The 19670-nt window shown below is 65.7% G+C and overlaps 1 protein-coding gene across 1 annotated transcript; it reads right to left on the bottom strand.

The window, feature by feature from the left end:
• Positions 1-87: 87 nt before the first annotated feature.
• Positions 88-17639, bottom strand: SLC38A3 (solute carrier family 38 member 3; the record flags this gene model as incomplete). The annotated part of the gene is given in 17 exon segments (XM_082321465.1): positions 88-1791; positions 1902-2005; positions 2493-2637; positions 3001-3125; positions 3226-3326; positions 3803-3882; positions 4016-4189; positions 4608-4666; positions 4823-4905; positions 5793-5874; positions 5967-6059; positions 6140-6213; positions 6737-6852; positions 6948-7032; positions 7190-7341; positions 17491-17520; positions 17523-17639. Coding segments are annotated over 17 exon segments (1725 nt in total). The 3' UTR covers positions 88-1686.
• Between the last annotated feature and the right edge of the window lie 2031 nt (positions 17640-19670).

Below are 19670 nucleotides of genomic sequence, written 5' to 3'. Positions count from 1 at the left end.
ATGTCCGTGCTGTCCCGGGACACTGCGTGCCGGGTGCCAGCCTGCGTGCCAGCTCCTCACCCACCCCAGTGACGCCCGAGACCTGGGCACATTCACATCTTTATTCTCACTGCCAGAGGCTTCGCCGGCCGGCCTCCTCGCCAGCAGACATCGCCCCCACGGATAATTTAAAAGCGTCACCCCCTCAACATGGCACAGGGGTGGCCATGGGGCAGCCGGGCTGGGGACAGGGATGCTGGGGCCACGCTGCAGCCGGCAGCCCCGGGGCCATGGCGAGGGTCCGCTGAGCCCCTCACCGGCGCCAGGTCGCGGCCCCCTTCCTCCGCCCCATATAGATATGTACATTATACAGAGCTACCCAGAGCAACACAACACATTAAAAAAGATCTACTCTTATATACAGTATTTATAAAAAGCATCCCAGCCTCCACCACCCCAGTAAAAAAATACGTCTCTTATGTACTTCACGGCAGGACAGCCCCCCTGTGCTGCCCACCCTGTTGGGCTGACCCCCACCCCCACGCTGGGAAGGGAGGCGGGGGGTGGGAGAACCGCTCTCTGGGTTTTGGCATGGTGTGGGGTATCCCGGCGGCACGGATGGATGGATAGAAGGGTGAGTGGATGGACGGGTGAGTGTGAGAGGGCTGCAGGGGCTTGGGTGCTGGCCCTGGGTGCAAGGCGAGCAGGGCCAGCTTGGGTTTGGGGGTGCCCATCACCCTGGCGTCTGGGCACACAGACAAGGGGGGTGGCTCTGGAGCCCCGAGCTGGCCCCCGGCGAGCGCTGGCCCCCGGCGAGCACTGGCCCCCAGCCCCCCGCACCCTCCACCTGCGCCGCTCGGGGGGCCAGGCCCCAGCCAGCCAAGCCGCAGCGCGGGCAGGATGCCAGCAGGCGCCAAGCCCCCACCGGGCATGCCACCTCCCCAAAGCGATGCGGCCGGGCCCCAAGCATGGCCTGGGGGTCACCGGGGTCCCGTCCGCAGGTACCGTAAGCCAACCATTCTCCCGGCGGGCTCAAGAGCAGCGGGCTGGGTATCGCCAGCCATGGTGGCAGGACCACATTCGCCCATGGGGCCGGGGTGCCCCTCTGATGCCAGGGCAGTGGGGTGGCATCTCGCCGGGGACGGGGGAACAGCAGGGGAAGAGGGTGGGTGGCTTGGGCACGGGCGCTGCCAGGGGTCCGGCCACCCTGCCGGACCCCAGCTCCCCATGGACACTGTTCATCAGGGCTCTTGGTGCTGTTTGGGGGGGCCAGGAAAGCGCCCTGGTCCTCGGCCCCCGCAGTGGGCAGTGCCCCGTGCCCCTGGCAGTGCCCACTGCTGACGGCTCTGGGTGTGCAGAGACGAGCTCCAGCTGACAGCCAGCTCCCGGTGAGGTAGGGCAGTATTATTCTCCCCATTTTACAGATGGGGAAACTGAGGTGCGGAGCAGGGAGGATACCCGCTAGAGCAGGGTGGGGGGCACAGCACCTGCCCCAGGCTCGCTGCCCCATCCTGGGCACAGGTCGGGGGATCCCCGCGCCTGCCATGGCTCATGCCCACCCCACCACCACCGCGTGTGATGGGCAGTGGCAGCGGAGGGTCCCCAGGGAAGCCAGGTGGGGCCGTGGCACGGGGGCTGAGCCCAGGCCCGGCTTTCCTTGGGGCACCGGTGGGTGGGGAGGAGGTTGGCGTGGGCACCCGGTGCTGGCTAGTGGCTGCCACCGCTCTTCCCCCCGCCCGTGGCCCAGTCGATGATGATGAAGCTCAAGCTCATGATCATGAAGAGCACCCCGAGGAGGGCGAAGCAGGCAGCCTGCGGGGACAGGGCAGGGGGGTCAGGGACAGCCAGGGTGACGGGGCCCCCAGCCCAGCCCCAGGACCCCCATCCTTGTCCCTGTCCAAGTCCCCCCTCCCCATGCTTACCAAGATTTTGGGGGTGGAGCGCAGCGGCTCCTTGTCCTTGGGCATGATGCGGATGTAGAAGATGGCGGGGAAGATGAAGATGAGGCAGGGAGCGGAGGTGGCACCTGGAGCAGACAGGGACAGAGGGGCAGAGGCCCCCACCCCATGGCTCAGCCCTGCCAGCCCCGCTGCCAGGCCAGGTCCTGTCCCCCGTCCCCCCGCCCCGGCCCTGGCAAAGCCTTCCAGGAACCCAGGGACACCGTGTCCTGGCACCGTCCCCATGCCCCCCCTGCAGCCAGGGCCTTGGCATTGAGCCGGGCACCGAGCGGGGGGAGCCCAGCTTGGGGGATCAAGGGAAATGCCCAGGGGAAGAGCAAGGGCTGGCCGGCAGCGCGGCAAGCAGCCAGCACCACACCACGGGAACCAGCCTGCAGGGACAGGGACGGGCCTGGGGGACACCCCACGCACCACCTGGTCCTGGCATGGTGAGAAGGGGAAACTGAGGCACAAGGGGATCAGGCAAAGCCAAGCACCAGGCTGGGGCAGGGGCTGGCGTGCTGCCCACAACACCCAGCGCCTGAGGAGGGACAGGAGCAGGGCGCTGCCACGCACCAATCATGCCAAAGATGCCGAGGATGGAGGGGGCGAAGATGACCAAGAGGTTGATGAAGGTCAGCAGGACCACAGCGATGGTGATGTGGCGGATCCAGCTAAAGTCCTTCCCTTGGAACAGCATCTGCTGGATGGCCCGGCGCACCTGGGGACAGGGTGTCACGCTCCATCCTTGGAGCCAGGGCCCATCCCATCCCCTGTCCCCGCAGTCCTGCTGGTCACCCCTGTCCCTGCCCCAGCCCTGTCCCCATGGCACCACTGGTCCTTGTCATCCCTTCCCAGCCCTGTCCCCATGGCCCTGCCAGTCCCCATCATCCCTGCCCCAGCCCTGTCCCTGACACCCAGCCAGTCCAATTCCCCAATCCCTGCAGCCCCACTGACCCCCACCACCCTGTCCCTAGGCCTCAGCCCCATCACTGCCTCAGTTTCCCCTCTCAAAGCCTGGTGCCAAAGCCCTGTGGCAGCCAGGAGTGGCGGTGCCACCCAGCATCCCTGCAGGGCCACTCACCGGGAAGAGGACGATGGGGACCGTGAGAGTGACAGCCGTCAGCACGGCCACCCGCACGCACAGTATGAGCACGTCAAAGGGGTCCACCTTGTTGTATGTGTGCAGCAGCTCTGACTCCACGCGGCCTGCGGGCACCGGCGGGGAGCCGCTGGGTCAGCCCTGGCACCGCGACCACCCCGGTGCCAGCGTGCCGCCAGGGCCCCCAGCCCCTCCCAGAGGGCTCACCGTAGAACGTGAGGTAGCCGAAGAGGGCGGCCAAGAAGTACATGAGGTACATGACCATGATGGAGATGTTGGAGATGCACTGCATCTTCTTCTTGGAGGGCCTGCGGGAGATGACGGGCTCAGCATGGCCCTTGCAGCCCAGCCCACCCTGCTCCCGTGGCACCCACCGGCACCGAGCACCCACCTGGCAAGGAGGGGTGATGCTGGAGCACCCTGGGGTGCATGGGGGCTGTGTGGAGAGGGGCTGTGTCCCCCTCCCTGAGCTGCATGGTGGGTCGGATCACCCAGCACCAACCACCCACCTCGGGTCATATCACCAGTCTCCCAGGTGTGACATCACCCACCACCCATCCACCCATTCCAGGTTGTATCACCCACTTCCTGGGACTGATATCACCCATCCCAGGTCCTATCACTCACCACTCACCCACCCACCCACCCAGGGCCGTATCACCCACCATATCACCTCGTATCCCCACGACGCCCCGGCGCAGGTCCCACACCTGGAGGGTGCTGCCTTTGGGTGGGAGCCAGACAAAGCCCACCCCTCCCGTGGGTGCCCCCACCCAGGACTCACTCCTTCAGCTCGGTGTAGATGGGCAGGACCTCGGGATGGCAGACGAAGGCGAAGGCCATGATGGGGATGGTGTACGCCGTCTGCGCAACGGAAGGGTGGCTGAGTGCCGGGGGCCAAGCCGGTGGGTGCCACCAGCGCCAGGACCACCGCCTTCGTGGGGTGTACGGGGCGGGGGCTCACCCAGAGCCCCAGGGGTGCATCCTGGGCCCCTACCTGGGAGTTCAGGGTGAAGAAGCTGGGGGTGCAGGTGCTTTGCTCGGGGGCCTGGAGGACAGTGTAGCCGTTCTGGTAGTCGCTGGTGCTGACGGGGGTGGTGTTGAGGCTGCCTGTGAGGTTCCCCCCCTGCTCAGGGAGCGGGCAGGGGATCTGGAACTTCTTATAGATGACCTGGGGTGTGGGGGACACAGGGACGGTCAGCACCCGGCACCACCACCCCCCAGCACTGGCCGCCAGAGCCGGCACTGCAACCAGCAGGAGGGTGCCCCTCTTGGGTCCCCTGTATGGGGCACCCTTTGCCAGCGGTGCCCCGTGGCGATGCTGGCCCCCCGGCCTGCTCCTGCAAGGGTGGGCAGCGGGGTGGCAGCACGTGGAGGGGCCGCGCACGCGGTTCCCCCCCTCGGCACTCTCTCCCTTCCCCTTTCCCCGGCACTCAGCTCCTTCAGCCGAAAATAACCCAGCAGTGTGACAGCACTGCCACAGCGTCTCCGCAGCCTGGAGCGCCTGCTGTCCCCACTGTCCCCACTGCACGCCAGCAGAAGGGGTGCTCGGCATCCCAAGCCACCAGCATGTGCCAGCAGGTGCTCACCGAGATGAGGAAGAAGCCCATACAGCTGAGGGAGAAGCCGCTAGCGTAGCCAAGGTAGCCTGGGGAGGGAAGAGAGTGGCCGGTGGGCACAGACAGGACCCCCACGCTGGCTGGGTGCCCCCTCCTTGCCCGCCACCTCCAGGCTGATACCGTCACCCTGCGAGAGCCCTGGAGTGCTGGACCCCAGTGCTGCATGCAGCAACCCCCTGACTTACCCAGCTGCTTCATGAGGGCCAGGGGCAGGATAATGGTGATGGAAACCAGGATCACCAGGTAGTTCCCGTTCATGTACCAGTCCCTGGAAGCAGATGGCCTTTTCACCGCCCCATTCTGCCGGGGCACGGGAGGCACAGGCAGCCATCGGGAGGGGCTGTCTGCCATCCGTGGGGACCCTAGACCTGGCAGCCCCAGGGACCCTGGAGCTGGCATCCCTGGACCCCTGAGCTGGCTTCCCCAGGGACGCTGGCATCCCCCGAGGCTGGTATCCCTCCTGTGCTAGCATCCCTGGGGACCCCTGAGGCTAGCGTCCCTGGGGGCGCCTGGGCTGGGGTCCTGCCTACCCCCATAGTGGTGCACCCCCAAGGGCTAGAGCTGCTGAGGGCAGGCTGAGAACTGCTGTTCTCAGCACGTGTTTGTCAGCATGCAGCCCGGCAGCAGGAGGACGCAGAGACAAGCGTACCAGCATCTGCAAGGAGGCTCAGGCAGGTCCTCAACACCCCAGGTGGAGGGAGCTGCCCCCGGCCACCTGCAGGGCAGGAACCCTGCCCAGCCCTGGTTCGGCGTGTGGTCGAGCACCCCAGGGCAGCTGGGATGCCCAGTCCCAGACTGGTGGAGGTCCCTGTGGCAGCTCTGCCCAGCATCTGCCCGGCTCTCACCCCCTGTACTGCCGGGTGGGGATGTGGACACCGTGTGGCGGGAAGCCGTTCCCAACCAGAGCCCCCCTCTGCCCCACAGCGCCGGGCTCTGCTCAAGGAGGAAAGCCTGATCACAAGGGGATGTGAGGAGCAGGGATTGGAAGTTCAGCCTGGTTTAATCCCACCTGGGGGCTTATTCAGCACTGACGGTTATCAAAAATAGTAGTGGCTTAATGGCACTAAATCCCTGCCATGGGCTGCACAGCTGGAGCCGAAGCCCAGGCGCCTGCCTGGGGAAGGCATGCAAGCAGCGTGGGCAGGAGGCACTCACGTGGTCTTCTCCTCCAGGTTGAGGAAGGTTTGGATGACGAGAGGCACTTCAGATTTGACAATGTACAGGTAGCTGGACATGGCTGTGGGGCAGAGCGAGGGAGTGCTGTATCGGCGTGCTCTGGTCCCATGTCCCTCCCCAGCCCCACCAGGACCCCCCGAGCCCCGTCCTCACCTCCAATGTTCTGCAGCGTGATGGCGACGGCTGCGGCCATCTTCCCCGGCGTGCCGAAAGCTCGGTAGCCCAGCTGCTCATAGGCGCGGATACCTGTGGGACAGGGAGCAGTGGCGGGGTGAGGGTCAGGAGGGGACCCCCCAGCACAGCCCCACCAGGGACTCGGCACTCACCCACGATGCCAGAGGACTTGAGCAGCAGGTGGATGGAGTAGCTGGAGAGCAGGGCCACCGCCGTCAGGAGGAAGCTGCGGGAGGACAGTGCCATCACCAGCAGGTCACAGCAGCGGGCTAGGACCCAGCCGTGGAGCAAACCCCGCGCGGGCAGGCTCTGCCTGCAGGCAGCCGTCCTGGCAGGCCACCTGGCCCCTCGCCTGGGCACCGGCCGGGTGCTCATGGGGTGGATGGGCCATGGGGTGTGGACACCCCACAGCCATGGGGCTGCCCCAGCCCTGTGGATCTGTGTCCCCACACCTGAGGGGAGTCAGCACCTGTGTCCTTTGGACGATGTGGGGAAATCTGGTCTTGTATTAAGGAAGTCAAGCCTTCATCCTCCTCCTCCTCCCCCCCAGTGGGGCACAGCACCCGGCAGTGGCAGGCAGGCTCATGCCAGGGACGGGCATTGCTCAGGCAGCAGGACACTGGTCCCTGTGTCACCCCAAGCCAGGGATGCCTTTCTCACCTGCATCTCTGACACCCACCGATCCCCTTGGAGAAGCCCCCTATGCCCGGACCCCCCAACCCGAGCCCCCGCGGGCACATGGCACTCACAGAAAGAGGATGATGCCGGTGTTGGCCATGGCGTAGGCCAGCCCCAGGATGCCGCTGCCCATGATGGCATTGCTCAGGTTGAAGACGGACATCCCAAAAGACGTCTTCCCTTCAAACTGTACACACGAGACACGACAGGGAGGGGACGCACCGGTCACACTGGGAGCCGCCCCCGTCCCACCGCCACCGCGGTGCCCGTGCTGATACTCACATCAGTGAAGTGTGTCTGCTTCTTCTCAGTGCCATGGGGTAGGAACTCCTCCATCTCTGCCGCGCCGGACTGGTTCTCCTCAAACCTGGCCACCGGAGGGAGGAGGGTGAGGCTGAAGGAAAGCCGGAGGCCACCATGCCCTGCCCCGTGCCTGGGCAGTGCTGGCTGGCATCGCGCAGGCAGGGAGCAGCCAGGAGGACACCCCGGGGCGCTGGCACCCCCACTTGTCCCCATGCCTCTACCTGTCACCTGCCAGCGAGGGGATGGCGGAGGCAGTGAGCGCAGCCGCGTGCTTCCCGTTGGGCACCAGCTCCACCATCTCGGCCTGGAGGGGCACGTCTGTGGCATCCATGGCGGGGAGGTGGCTGGGCTCGCTGCGGGCTCTCCTTGGGCTCTGCAAAAGGCGGGCAATGGGAGCTCTGGGCAGGAGCTCCTACAGGTCCCTCATTCGCTGGGGCTGCCGGAGTCAGGCTCAGTACCAGCGGCACTGCAGGGACAGGCACCTGGGGATGATGGAATGCCTGGCCGGGCATCACCGTGGCTGGACTTCTCCCTTCCGCCTGCTCAGCACGCAACACCCCACGGAGCTCGCCCCAGATCTGACAGCCTCGTGAGGGTCCCCAGTGGGGACTGTCCCCTTCCCCGGCCAGCCGTCCCGCAGCCAACCCCGCTGGGCTGCTCCGCTCCCCTGCACGCAGGACGGCGCCAGCCCCAGAGCCTCTGTCCGTGACGCCTGCCCACCTCCACTCGCCTGCCTGCAGCTCTCGGCTCCGTGCCTCAGTTTCCCCTCCCAGAGATGGGCGCCGACAGGCGAGTGGGGGCGTTTTGGAGGGCAGCTGGGGACAAGGCGGGGAGCTCGGGGACCCCCCAACCACCGCCGTTACGTAAAGCACTGCCCAGCGCGAAGGGCTAGCCCGCATCCCGCCGCCTGGGGCCAGCGCTGCCAAGGTGCCAAGGCAGGGGGCTCGGGGGCACGTCAGGGCCGGACAAACGGAGCAGGAAAGAGCGCAGGGCCGGGAGACAGCTCCTTGGCAGGGGAAGGCAGCCAGGCTGCCGAGCGCGGGACACCTTGGCACACTGCACAAAGCCGCCTCTGTGCAAGCCCCGGCCCTCCCCACCCCGCTGGGAAACGGCACAGGGTGGCTTTCTAGGGCAGGCTGGCAGCCAGGGCAGGGTCCCCCACCACCTCCTGCTGCCCTAGGGGGCTGGGGTCCTCCCTGTCCGGCCTGGGGTCTCCACCCCAGGGCCCCAGGATGATGCCAGCCGGCCCGAGATGAGGGCTGGCTGGGATACGGCGTGGTCCCTGACCCCGGGAGGATGCTGCTGCCCCATCACCCCAGTGCCTGGGGTCCCCGCAGGGTGAGCAGGGGATGTGCCAGTCTTTATGCTCCCAGGGGATCGGTGGCCCCGGGGACCAGGCGAGTCTTCCCATGGCACTGCCAGGCCAGGGAGACATCACGGACAGCAGCCCCCCCCAGGCACGCAGGGGAAGGATGCCACAGCGAGGCGTGGGTGCCAGCACCTCTGGGTTCCTGAGCCGCTGCCCTGCCTGTCCCTGCCCATCCAGGCCACTGAGGAGACCTGGCAGGGTCATCCCAGGCCATGCGCCGGCTACCAGCAGTGCCAGGGGGCCGAGACCCTAAAGCTGGCTCGGGGTGGGGGGCACACGGCTGGGCCACCCGACCTGCAGCACCCAGCCTGGTGGGGAAACTGAGGCAGGGTGCAGGCCAGCGGGGACCAGAGCAGGGAGGGTCGGCCGTGCGGGGGAAGAGAGGGAAGCGCAGGGCGGGTGCTGGGCGATGATTTATCCCCTCTGCTAGGCCTCTGCTTGGGCCGGATCCAGGCACGAACAAGGCTGCCAGCACGTCCAAACGCTGCTGTTAACTCTGTGCCTTCCCGCCACCGCGGGCGGGCATCGGCAAACCCGCTGCTCCCAGTGCTGGGCTTGAGGGGGGCTACCAGATCCCCAGTGCTCCATCACCTCCCCAAACCCCCCCAGCCCCGCGAGGCTGCCCGCAGGCAGGGCTCCACAGCATCCCACCAGCGGTGGGCAGGAGCTGCCCCACTCCCCCTGCCCGCTCCCCCGCGGGCGCCGGGGAGGCTGGGCGCTCTCCTCTGCAGCCCCTTTCTTCTCCCAGGTTATAATTACACCTCGCCGGGCGGCTCAGGAAATACCAGCCTCTTCCCCCAAGCGCCTCTCGGAATAGCAAGCGGCAGGGCCAGGCTCATTTTGCATGCACCGGGCTTAGCACCGCCACCCAGACGCTTCCTCCCGCCGGGCAGCGCTGGCACAGCGCTGGCACAGCCCTGGCACTGCTCGTCACCACCTCCCCGGCTGGCCCCGGCCTTTGCCCCTCGGCCAGGGTCTCCCGGTGGTGGCGGCCAGTGAAGGGGGGGAGATGAAAGGGGAGGGAATGGGAGACGCTTCGATCGGGCAGAGCGTGCCCTGCCTGCCGCTGTTTGCCTTGCGATAAGACTGGGTAGAACAGCAAATACATGGAGCGGCGGATGGCCCCGGGGGGGTGGCGTGGATCCCCCCCGGGCTGGGGGTGGCAGGCTCACCCCTGTCCCTGTGTGCCCACCTCAGCTGGGGACCCTCCATTCTGGGCAAAGACCATCTCCCCGGGGATCTCTTCCCACTGCATGCCGGCCCCGAGAGTCCCAGCCCACCATGGGGCTGCCGTGCTGCCACACGGATGGGATGCTGCCATCCTCGCTGCCGCGTTGGGCAGCCCATGTGCCACTCGCCATCATCCCCCTCTTGATCGCCAGCCCCAGCGCCTGCTCGGCCACCCTGATGGCATGGGCATAGCCACGTGCGTGGGCACAGAACCCCCCCGCTGTGGCACCCAGGGCCATGTCCCTGGGGGTGCTGAGCCAGCTGTACTGATTTCCCAGCATGCGCTTCTCCGCTGCCTGTCGGCTCCGGGTGACAAGGACAGTGACAGTCCCGCTGCACCAAGACCTCCCACCTCTCCCTACCCAAGCCCCGGCTCTCCCCGGAGCTGCTCCTGCTGCCCCACTGCTCGGTGACACCAGGGACGTCTTCCACCCCACCAACCCTCTGGCGTGGCCAGGCAGCCTGAGCCAGGCCCCGGTGCTGTCCCGCAGCCCCCCCGCGGGGAACGCTGAGCCGTATGCATGGAGCCGCACGTACCCTCCCCGCCGGCCACGTCTGCGCACCAGGGTAGGCTACGTTTGGCTTCGCACGCCATGTCCCAGCCAGCCCAGATGCCTGCCCCCCCTCGCCGGGATGGGGACACGTGTGTGGGGCGGCAGGGCTCCCAAATCCCTGCCCTGTCAGGCAGGCAGCCCTGGGCTCACCCCGGCCCCCTGCCAGCCTTCCCCAGGGGCTGAGGCACCACAGCAAGGGATCCAGTCCTGGAAGGGGCTGCATCTTGCTGCTTGACACCTTGCTTCCACCCAGACTTTATTTAAAAGGTAGAAAATTCCGGCTGGGAGCGAGACACATCCAGGAGCAGGGGGGCTGGGGCAGAGGAGTTCTGTTGGCAATGCCAGCGGGACATGTTGGATGGGGTGTCTATCACACGCGGCAGCGTGGCGAGGAGGATGTGTAACACCCCGGGAAAGCCCGGCCCTTGTGCCGCACCAGTTCCCCCAGTCAAGCCTTGGCACAGCACAATCCCCACTGGAGCACAGTGTGCTGGCGGGAGTACGGCACATAGGGGGACTGGCAGCCACCGCCTGCCAGCCCTGCCTGCCCACGCAGTGCCAGCCTGGGGTGCGACGACCCACACTGTCCCCACAGCCCATGACACCCATCCGTGGGCACCTGCTGCTCTCACCCATGGGGGACGAAGGAGCCAGGTCTCCCTGGCAGCAGGTTGGTGCTCCTCCAGGCTGGGGACCCCCACAGGGCAAAGACCCCCTCCCCATCTCCTCTCCCTGCAGATGAATCCTGGCTAATCCGCCCCAGCTGGGGCCGCGGGACTATTCCGGGTGGTAATCCGGCTTTAGCGCCAAGCCTGCCACAGCTGCCGGCCTGCGTGCTCACAGCCAGGTACTCCGCTGCCGCTGGCGTGTGCCGGGGGGCTGGCAGCAAGGCCCCCCCGTCTGTGCCCGCCTGCCCAGGCAGCTGTTCGGGTTTCAGTGGAGCTGGGCACACAGAGGTCTCATGTTCCCTGGGGCTGCGCTGGTGACAGAGCCCTCCCAGAGCGACAGGCAGCGTGGGCAAACGGGCAGGGACGCCAGCTGTGTCCCCCACTGCCATCAGCCCCCAGCCTTGGGGTTACCCCTTGCACTGCTGCTGCTGGGCATGGGGTGACCCCCAGCCTGGGGTCCCTGGTCAGCCCCCAGCACTGCCATGGGCACGGGGTGCACAGGCAGAGAAGGGGCAACAGCCCGAAGCTTGGGGGTCCGTGGGCATCACCTCCCCAGGAAGGCTGGCCCCAGCAGGGCAAGCACATGCAGCAAGGGACCCCCACACACCTCCCCTTGCCCCTCCACAGAGAACCCACCCCGGGGCGGCCCTGGGAGCCTGGGCACTGGGAGCAGAGCCAGCTCAACCCTGCGGGAGGACGGCCTGTCCTTCCCCCATAGCACACACAGACGTGGCTTTCCCCCTGACCTGCCTTCCGAAAATTAGCACCCCAAACCTGTTTTTAAACCTATGGCATTTCTCCCCCCTCCACCTCCCAGCCAAGCAAAGGCAGTGCCATTGTCCCACCTTCCCTGGGGGCAGTGGGCACCCAGAAAGGCAAATCTGGCTGCCCAGAGGCATGGCCGGGCACCTCACCTTTGGGGTGAGGGCCCTGGGGTGCACCCCCATGTGCACGGGGACACCAGCAGCCATGGGGTGGGACAATTGGGCACAACCTGCCCACTGCATGGCTGGAGAGCCCCTCTGGGTAGCCCCACCGTAGACCCTCCCCAAACAGACCTGCTGGAGACCCTCATGAGATAGACCCACCAGAGAGCTGTGCCAGTCAGCCCCTCTCATGATCCCACCACAAGCTGGGCAGCGTGGTCACCGTTCCTGGGCTCACCTAGCCCTGGGGTGACCTGGGGTTTCAGCCCCAAATATCACACCATGGCTCAGCCTCAGGCCAGCCAATGCCCCCGGCACTCCAGCCAGGGCAGAATTGGCAGCGGCAAGAAGGACCAAACAGCTCTCAAAGCCACTGTCCCAGCTAGCAGGGCTCCGGCGGCACTGACATCTGCCCCGACAGCTCCAGGCTGTTCCCACCGCACTGTGTGGGGAGCCACATCCACCTGGGGTCTTCCCTCAAAGAGCACAAGCAGCACCCGTGTCTTCGGGGACAGCTCTGCCTGAGCCCGGGGATGTGCCCGCAGGCAGAGCATGCCTGCGGCTGGGCTGGCTTGTGGCCACTGGTCCCAGCACCATCCCACAGCAATGGACGTGCAGGGGTCTGGGACACACCAGGGAGGGGAAAGGCATCACAGGGAAGGGGGTGGCGGAGCCAAACATCACAGGGGGAGCAGGGTGAAGGTTTTCCAGTGCCGGAGTCGTGGTGCAGCTCAGCCACGGCAATCCCTTGCCAGCTGTGCACCCCAGGATGGGGCTTTAGCACAGGTACCAGCCACCACCATCACGCCAGGTCCTCCCACATCCAAGCACCAGTACCGAGGTGAGCTGGGAAGAGCGGTGGGGAAGCTGAGGCCAGGCAAGGGTCGCTGTGCCCAGCACCCAGACAGCCCAGGCTGCCGCTGACACAACCCAGTGTGGAAGGAAGGGGCTGAGCCCGTGGCAGGAGAAGTCAGGCAGCAGAGGCAGCTGGCGATGGGGACAGGGATGGGGACAGGGTGGGCACAGCACGAGGCCAGTGGCACCCAGTGTGGCTCTGGTGGAGGCTAGGTGAGATGGCAGCTAGAGTCCAAAGCATCTCAGCCAGCTCTAGGCTCGATGTTGGGTTTTGCTTTAAACTTAAGGACAATGCACTGACCATCAGGAGCTCGGGGCCACCCAGGGAGAACGGTGGCATGGATGGTGGCACTGCAGGGACTGATGGGCAGGTAACACCTGAGAAAACCACGTTAGGTTTTCTACTGCACCTCCGGAGACGCGTTTCACCTTGGAAGCGAGATGCTTTCCAGGTGTTCCCGCTCCCTAAAACACACCTGGCCTTGGTGGGATGACACTGAGGGATCGATGGCAAAAATTCCAAGCTGCCATTTGCTGCAGGTAGCACCAGGGACACCGGGAGGGACTTGTCTCAGCTGCAGCCTCATGTGCCTCCCAACACCTTGACACCGTCAGCACAGCTTCCCATCCCAAACGGGGGCCACAACCTGCCCAAGCCCCCAGGACCACTGCTGCTCCTGGCCCTGCCGCTCTCGCCATTAGGCTATCCCACCAGCCTGGCATGTCCTTCCCAGCCCGGGGACAGCAGGACCACACTAGCTCTCCCCCCGCCAGCACGGGGGACCCAGCCAGCCCCAGACCTGCGTCAGTGGCTGGGGAGGCACGTGGCAGTCGAGACCCACACGGCGAGGAGGGCCAGGGGCACGGGGGGTCCGTCCCGTCCCCAACCCGCCTCTGTTTTCTCAAGGGCTGTGTTTCCAAAGGAGCCCGTGGGATCTCACTCCTTCCCCCCATCCCCACGCGCCAAGGAAAATAGGCTCTGCCGGTGCCTGTTTGTTTGCCGTGGCTGTGGCCCCGGCGTGTGATTACAGCTGCAGCACGGCCGGGTGCTGCGGGACCCTTTGTGCCTCAGCCAGGCTCCCCCACGGTGCCGGCACCCCCCATGCTGTCCCCAGGCCAGCCAGGGTGCCCCCACTGCCCCCCAGCATCCCAGGCCACCGGAGCCAGGGCACGCCAGGGGACAGGTCAGCGTTGCGTGGCATGAATGGCTTTCTCTGGGGTGCTCTCATGGAGCTGGGGGGCGAACGCATGCTGATGGCCGGCAGCAGGGACTGGGCAGGACTAACGGCTCAGCTTGGGCTGGATCCAAACACCAGTGGAAAATTCCCTGTCTCCTCCGTAGCGGCTCGGCGCAGCCATGCCCTCCACAGCCAGCCAGGGCTCAGCCCCGCAGCGGGGCTCTGCCTCCCCTCCATCCCACCTGCTGGGGACTTGCTGTGTCCCCTGGCTCACCCGTGCCACCACAGAGCCAGCCACCAGCATGGGGAGCCCGTGGCCAGCAGCTGCCTGCTGTGCCTCAGTTTCCCCTTGGGGAAGGTTTCTCTCCGGCGGGATGTTTGCAAGCTGCCCCGGGCAGAGCAGGCCGCCATGCCGGCTGACATGGGACACGCGTGGCTGGCAGGAACGCAATGTGCTGCCTGCCTTTTCGCACCGCCATCCCAGCCAGACAGGCTCTATAAATACCCCGGCCTGGGGAAGCATCACACGCACGGCCAAGCTGAGCCCTGGCAGCGCCCTTGGCAGCCGGCATCGCTCTCCCTGTCCGTGCCCCTCGCCACGCACCGCTCCTCGCCCTGGCACCCTGACACCCGATCCCAGCCGCGACCGCTTCCAGCCTTAAGAAACATATGTCGTTCCCACAGGCAATTAAAAATTAAAGCGGAAAAAAGGGAAAGAAAAGGGGGTTTAGGGAGTTGGTGTTGTTGTTATTATTATTATCAGCAAAGCTGGCGGCGATGCCAAACCCCCCCAGCACCACACCGCGGGCAGGAGCTTTGCCTGGGCGTTAGGGTGGAAAGGCGGCAAGGCAGGGCTCTGCCCTCGCAGGATTTGTTACCCACCCGTGGGAGGGTTTCAGCAGCTGGAGAGGGAAGTGGCAGGAGAAAAGCAAAGCAAACAGCCCCGGGGCGCTGCCACCTGCCAGGGCTACCGGAGCCCGGAGCCCCGAGCCTTCCCGCGGTGCTGCCGGGGGGCGGCGGGAGGAGTTGTCCGGCTCCGAGAGGAGGAGGAGGAGGAGAAAAAGGAGGAGGAAGGGAGCAGGGGATTGCGGGGAGCGCCGGGCTGCGAGAGGAGAGCGGGGCCGGGCGGGGGACGAAGGGAGACGGGGGGAGGATGTAGGATGGGGTAGGGGGGAACGCAGGGGAGGCGAGGAGTCCAAGCCCTCGACAGACTTCAGCCACTTTCCCGAAGAAGGCAAAAAGCACGGGGGTGAGTGCCACCGAGGAAACCGGGAAGGACCGGGAGGGACTTACCTGCCCCCCTCTCCGGCGGTGCCTCTGCTGCGGGCTGGGGCGAGCAGCCCCCGGTGGCCAGCCCTGCCGTGCTGCGGATTAGAGACTATCCTGCGGCCGTAATCCCGGCGGAGCCGGAGATTAAACCGGAGCCGAGCCCGCCCCCAGCCTGGCGGCTCCCAATCTCCGCGCCCCGGCAGCGCCGGGGCGGGACCGGCCGCAGGGAGGGAGCGCTCCGGACCCCGGCCCCGGCCCCGGCCCCGCCCCGCCCCGGCCTCACCCGCCGCCCCACCGGCTCTCGCCGTCCCGCCGGGCATCGCCGCCCCGCCGGGCATCGGTGCCTCGTCGGGCATGGCCACCCCCCGGACATCCCCACCCCACTGGGCATCGGTACCTAACCGAGCATCCCTGCCCCACTGGGCATGGCCACCCCACCGTGTATCGGTGCCCCACCGGGCACCACCACTCCACCAGGTATTGCTGCCCCACCGGGCATCACCGCTCCACCCAGCATCGCCACCCCACCGGGTATCACCACCCCACTGGGCATCACTACCCAGAGCACCCAGGGGCTGTTGCCGGAGGCCAGCGGCCAGCGCTCAAAGCAACGGGGCTGTCACAGTTGCTGTAATGTAACCTGAAGGGCTAAATCCAGCAGGCGTCAAGCGCGGGCACTGGGCCTTCTCCCCTCTTAGCAAGGGGCAGAGTCAGCCAACAGCCGGGGAAGGTCCTCCCCAGCTCCCCCGACAGCCGGGTTCTCTCCCCGGCCTGGGAAGCTCAAGCCACCCCGACGTTAAGCCAGCCCAGCTGGCTGCCCTGCGCAGGGGTGCCTGCTGCCCCTGCAGTGGCCGCCCCGGCACCTCCGAACACTAGGAGCAAACAATCCACGTGGGATCATCCCAACGTGACCCAGAGTCGGGGGGACACTCCGGTCCCCTCCTCTGGTCTCCATCAAACTTCCCTGCTTGAGCTGAAACACCTCTTTTTTCATGGAGACCAAATTTTGGGGTCTATCCCCATGAAAGTGCCCCAAAGAAGAAATTTCTTCTCCCAAGAGCATCCCATGCGCTGCAGGGAGAGCCAGGAGCTCCTGGCCAGCCACCAGCAGTGTCCTCACAGGTTCCCTGCCCTTTCCAAAGGTCTGTCACCCCCAAACCGCCTCCTGCCCTGCTCAGCAGGGCACCCTGCTTCTCTGCCCTGCCTGGCTTTTACTTCAGAAGAAAATCTTTGGGGTCCAATGCCACAGTGAGGCAGGGGCTCGATGCACCCACATCCCCACGCAGAGCAATGAGCCCTGCGCAGCTGCCACACATTGGCAGGACGGCTCCACACGTTGCTGGAAGGCTTTATTTGTGTTAACGCATATCTTCCATAAATCCTCGGGAAGCCTTGGGCAGCCTGGGATGGAAACGTCTCCACCAGCCAGCAGCGAGCACTGCCATTGGGCTGGGAGGAGGAAAACCTCCCCTCGCCTGGCCGGCAGCAGTGGCACCCTCTCGCCCGGCTGTTGTGGGACGTTAAATATTCAGCGACATCTCTGCCCTCACGCTCCCAGCAATCCCGCAGCTCCTGTTACTGCTGCTTCTCCTTTGGCCAGAGACATCCATTAACTAATTTCTAATAACAGCAGCATGCGTAAGTGCTGAACCAGCACTGGCTGGCATGCCGGGGGACCGGAGGCAGCCCGGTTTGGCAGGGTGGTGAGGGGGGAGTTGGAGGCACCCAGAGCCACGGGCATGGCTGGGCTCAAGCCATCCGCTTAACCCTTCCCCTGCCCTGGCAAAGACGGGCACCAGCCACGTGGCACCGATGTGGAGACGTCCCTGGGGACGGGTGGCAACACGCCTCACCAGGGGTTGTTAAAGGAGTCCAAGAGCTGCCGCCCTGTAAGCAAACACGGCACAGGTGGCTGGGGATGGGGACAGGCAGCGCAGCCCTGTGGCACGGGCTACAGTCCCTGCCGGCAGGGTGGGCATGCTGGGGGGCAGCGACTCAGGGCCTGCCTGCTCCTTCCAAGCCTCCAAATGCTGTCTTTCCCCTTCTCCTGTTGGCACAAATGAAGCCATGCCCCCTTTTTATCATCCCCTCTCTTGTCCTGCGGTGTTTGACACCCTTCTTCATCATTACCCCCTTTCCAGCTGGGCAGAGGAGGTGCCCACGCCATCCCCACTGTGCCCAGCTGAAGCCTTGTGGAAAATCAAAGCAGTGAGAAGGAGGAGGGAAAGGGAGTGAAGACATCCCCAGACATCCCAGAGCCTGGCCCAGAGGGTCCCCGCACCCTGCAGCCAGCACACAGCGGCTCCAGCCCCATGCAGCCAGGCTGGCCACGCAGGGGGGAGCCAACACGGGGACCGGTCCCCTCGCCGCGGCCGGGGGCTGCCCAGGAAAGGGGTGGGCTAAGACCCTCCTCTTGGCCCCCCTAACCTCCCATCTGACGGTGCTTCCCCGGCACAACCCAGGGCAGTCTCACCACCGGCTCTGGGGGTGTCAGGCCTGTGCCTGGGCTCCAGCGGATTGTGAAACTGCAGCCGTGCGGTTTTCTCCGGCCGGCTGGAAAGTTTGACGCTGGATTCCCAGATGTGAGGAGCCTTCAGGGGAGTGCGGCACGGCACGGCGCATCCCGCCAGCAGCATCCTGACTTGCCGGTGCCGGGGAGCTGAGCGCTGTGCTGGCTGTGCTGTGCTGGCAGCACTCGCCCACAGCCCACCACTGTCCAGTTTGCCCTCTCACCAAGCCCCCCAGCCAAAACCTTCCCTATTTTTCATTCTTTGGCCACGCTCGGAGATCGAGCAGATTAAAGTGAGCCCATAAAACCCCTCAGCCTCGAGAGCATCCCGGCACGGGACAAGGCTGGCCAGGACCCAGCCACGAAGGAGCAGGTGTTGTGCATGGCCAGAGCATGCTCTCCTTGCCACGCTTCGTTTCCTCGCCCGGCCTCTGTGCCTGCTGCCTGCTGCTGCGTGCCACTGCCCGCTGCTCCCAGGGCTAAGAAGGGAGAGGGCAGGAAGATGTGGCGGAGATAACAGTTAGATCTGCATCCAAAGCTGTGTGTCCCCCCATGCTGCCACCCCAGCCTCTCGAGCAAGAAGCCTCCCGGCGCTTGTCCTTGCCAGGAATACACCGGTGAGTGCCTCTGGTCGTCAGCGCCAGCCATCCTGCAGGCACGGCCCCAGCACCCGGCAAGGGCTCAGAGATCCCCACTGCCCCCCGACCCCATCACCAGGGAGCAAGTGAGGCATGAAAGGGGCCGGGAATGCCAGTGGCAGGAGGAGAGGGATGCCTGCGGCCGGCAGTGCAGGATGGGGGGACCCTGGGGTGACACCTACCCAAGGCCATGCCCAGGGCAGGACCATTCCTCCCCTCAGCCACCCCCTATGGAAAAGCCCCCCGATGCCGGCAGCGTGGTGCCTGGGCCCGGAGCCGGCAGTGGCGAGGGGCAGCTCCTGGCCCCCTCCCTCGCCCTTGACCGCCGGGTCCCTTGCAGCACATGCTGTCATGTGGCAGGGCACAACAACAACAAGGACTAATTGGTTAATGTGATTTCAAAACATGATTTGCAATTATAACTCGCCAGAGAGCATTCAATGATCTCGCACGTCAAGAGAGTGGGTTTTTCTCCTTCGTTTGTTCCTGGAACCTCGAAACCAATTAACTTTACAGAAGCCAGAAGCAAAGCGCTGCTCAGCAGACCTGAAGGGTGGGTTATCTCTGTGCTCAATCGCTTCCCTGCCAAGCGTGGCACCGGGAACCAAGGACCTGAGGACGAGCTCCAGGGTAACCCCACCGCTTCTCCTCACAGCATTGCAGGGTTTGGAGGGGGGTCCTGGGCCCCCCCAGCTCCCGCAGCCCCTGCCGAGACACCGGTCCCATGCAGGCTCCTCCAGCTTCCAGCCATCCAGCACCAAGTCCACTTGGAAGCGCTTGAGGGTGGGAGGATGCCCTGAGCCCTAAGAGATGGGGACAAACTGCTCCTCTTGGCATAGGGGGACTGTCCCCTCTGTCACCTCCGGAGGTGCCGGCAGCAGCCTGCTCATCTCTGCCACCCAGGCAGGGCAGCTGTGTCCCCACTGTCCCCACTGGCAGCACCCGTAGCCCCACCAGGGCCGGGGGCTTTGCTCCCATGGGCTTGCCGTCCTGCAGCAAGGGCTTAAATGCCTTTAAGGCAATTAAGCAAGGACTTAGCAAGGACTTTAATGCCTTTAAATGCAACTTAAATGTCTTTAAAGCCAAACAAGCCCAAGCAGCCATGATGCTCCCAAAATGTCCAGTGCCCAGTGCCCAGTGCCCCGCTCCGGGGCAGCTTCTCTGGGTCTTCACCTGTTTCCCCAGTGTCCCCAGATGCTGGGCTCCATTGCTCCCCACATCCCACTGGAAAGCCGGGCATGGGGCCAGCAGCGTTTTCCCTTGAGCGGGCAAAGAGGTGCTGCGTACCAGCCACTTGAGGGATGCTCCGGCAGCTATCCTTCAGGGGGTGCTGGGGCCCCACTCTGCTGGGGGACCCTTGCTCGCAGGGGGACCCGCCAGCCCGCAGGGATCACTCCCACGTGCACAGGGTCCGAGGCTCTCCGGGCTGCAAGCTGCCCTCCATCAGCTCCCTGAGCCCCAGGGTCCTCCATCCCACAGGGAGCTCGGTATCCTGTGCTGCAGCCA

This window comes from Platalea leucorodia, assembly GCF_965183815.1.
Source record: "Platalea leucorodia genome assembly, chromosome: 9".
Lineage (NCBI taxonomy): Eukaryota > Metazoa > Chordata > Aves > Pelecaniformes > Threskiornithidae > Platalea > Platalea leucorodia.
This window is presented reverse-complemented; position numbering and strand designations above follow the sequence as displayed.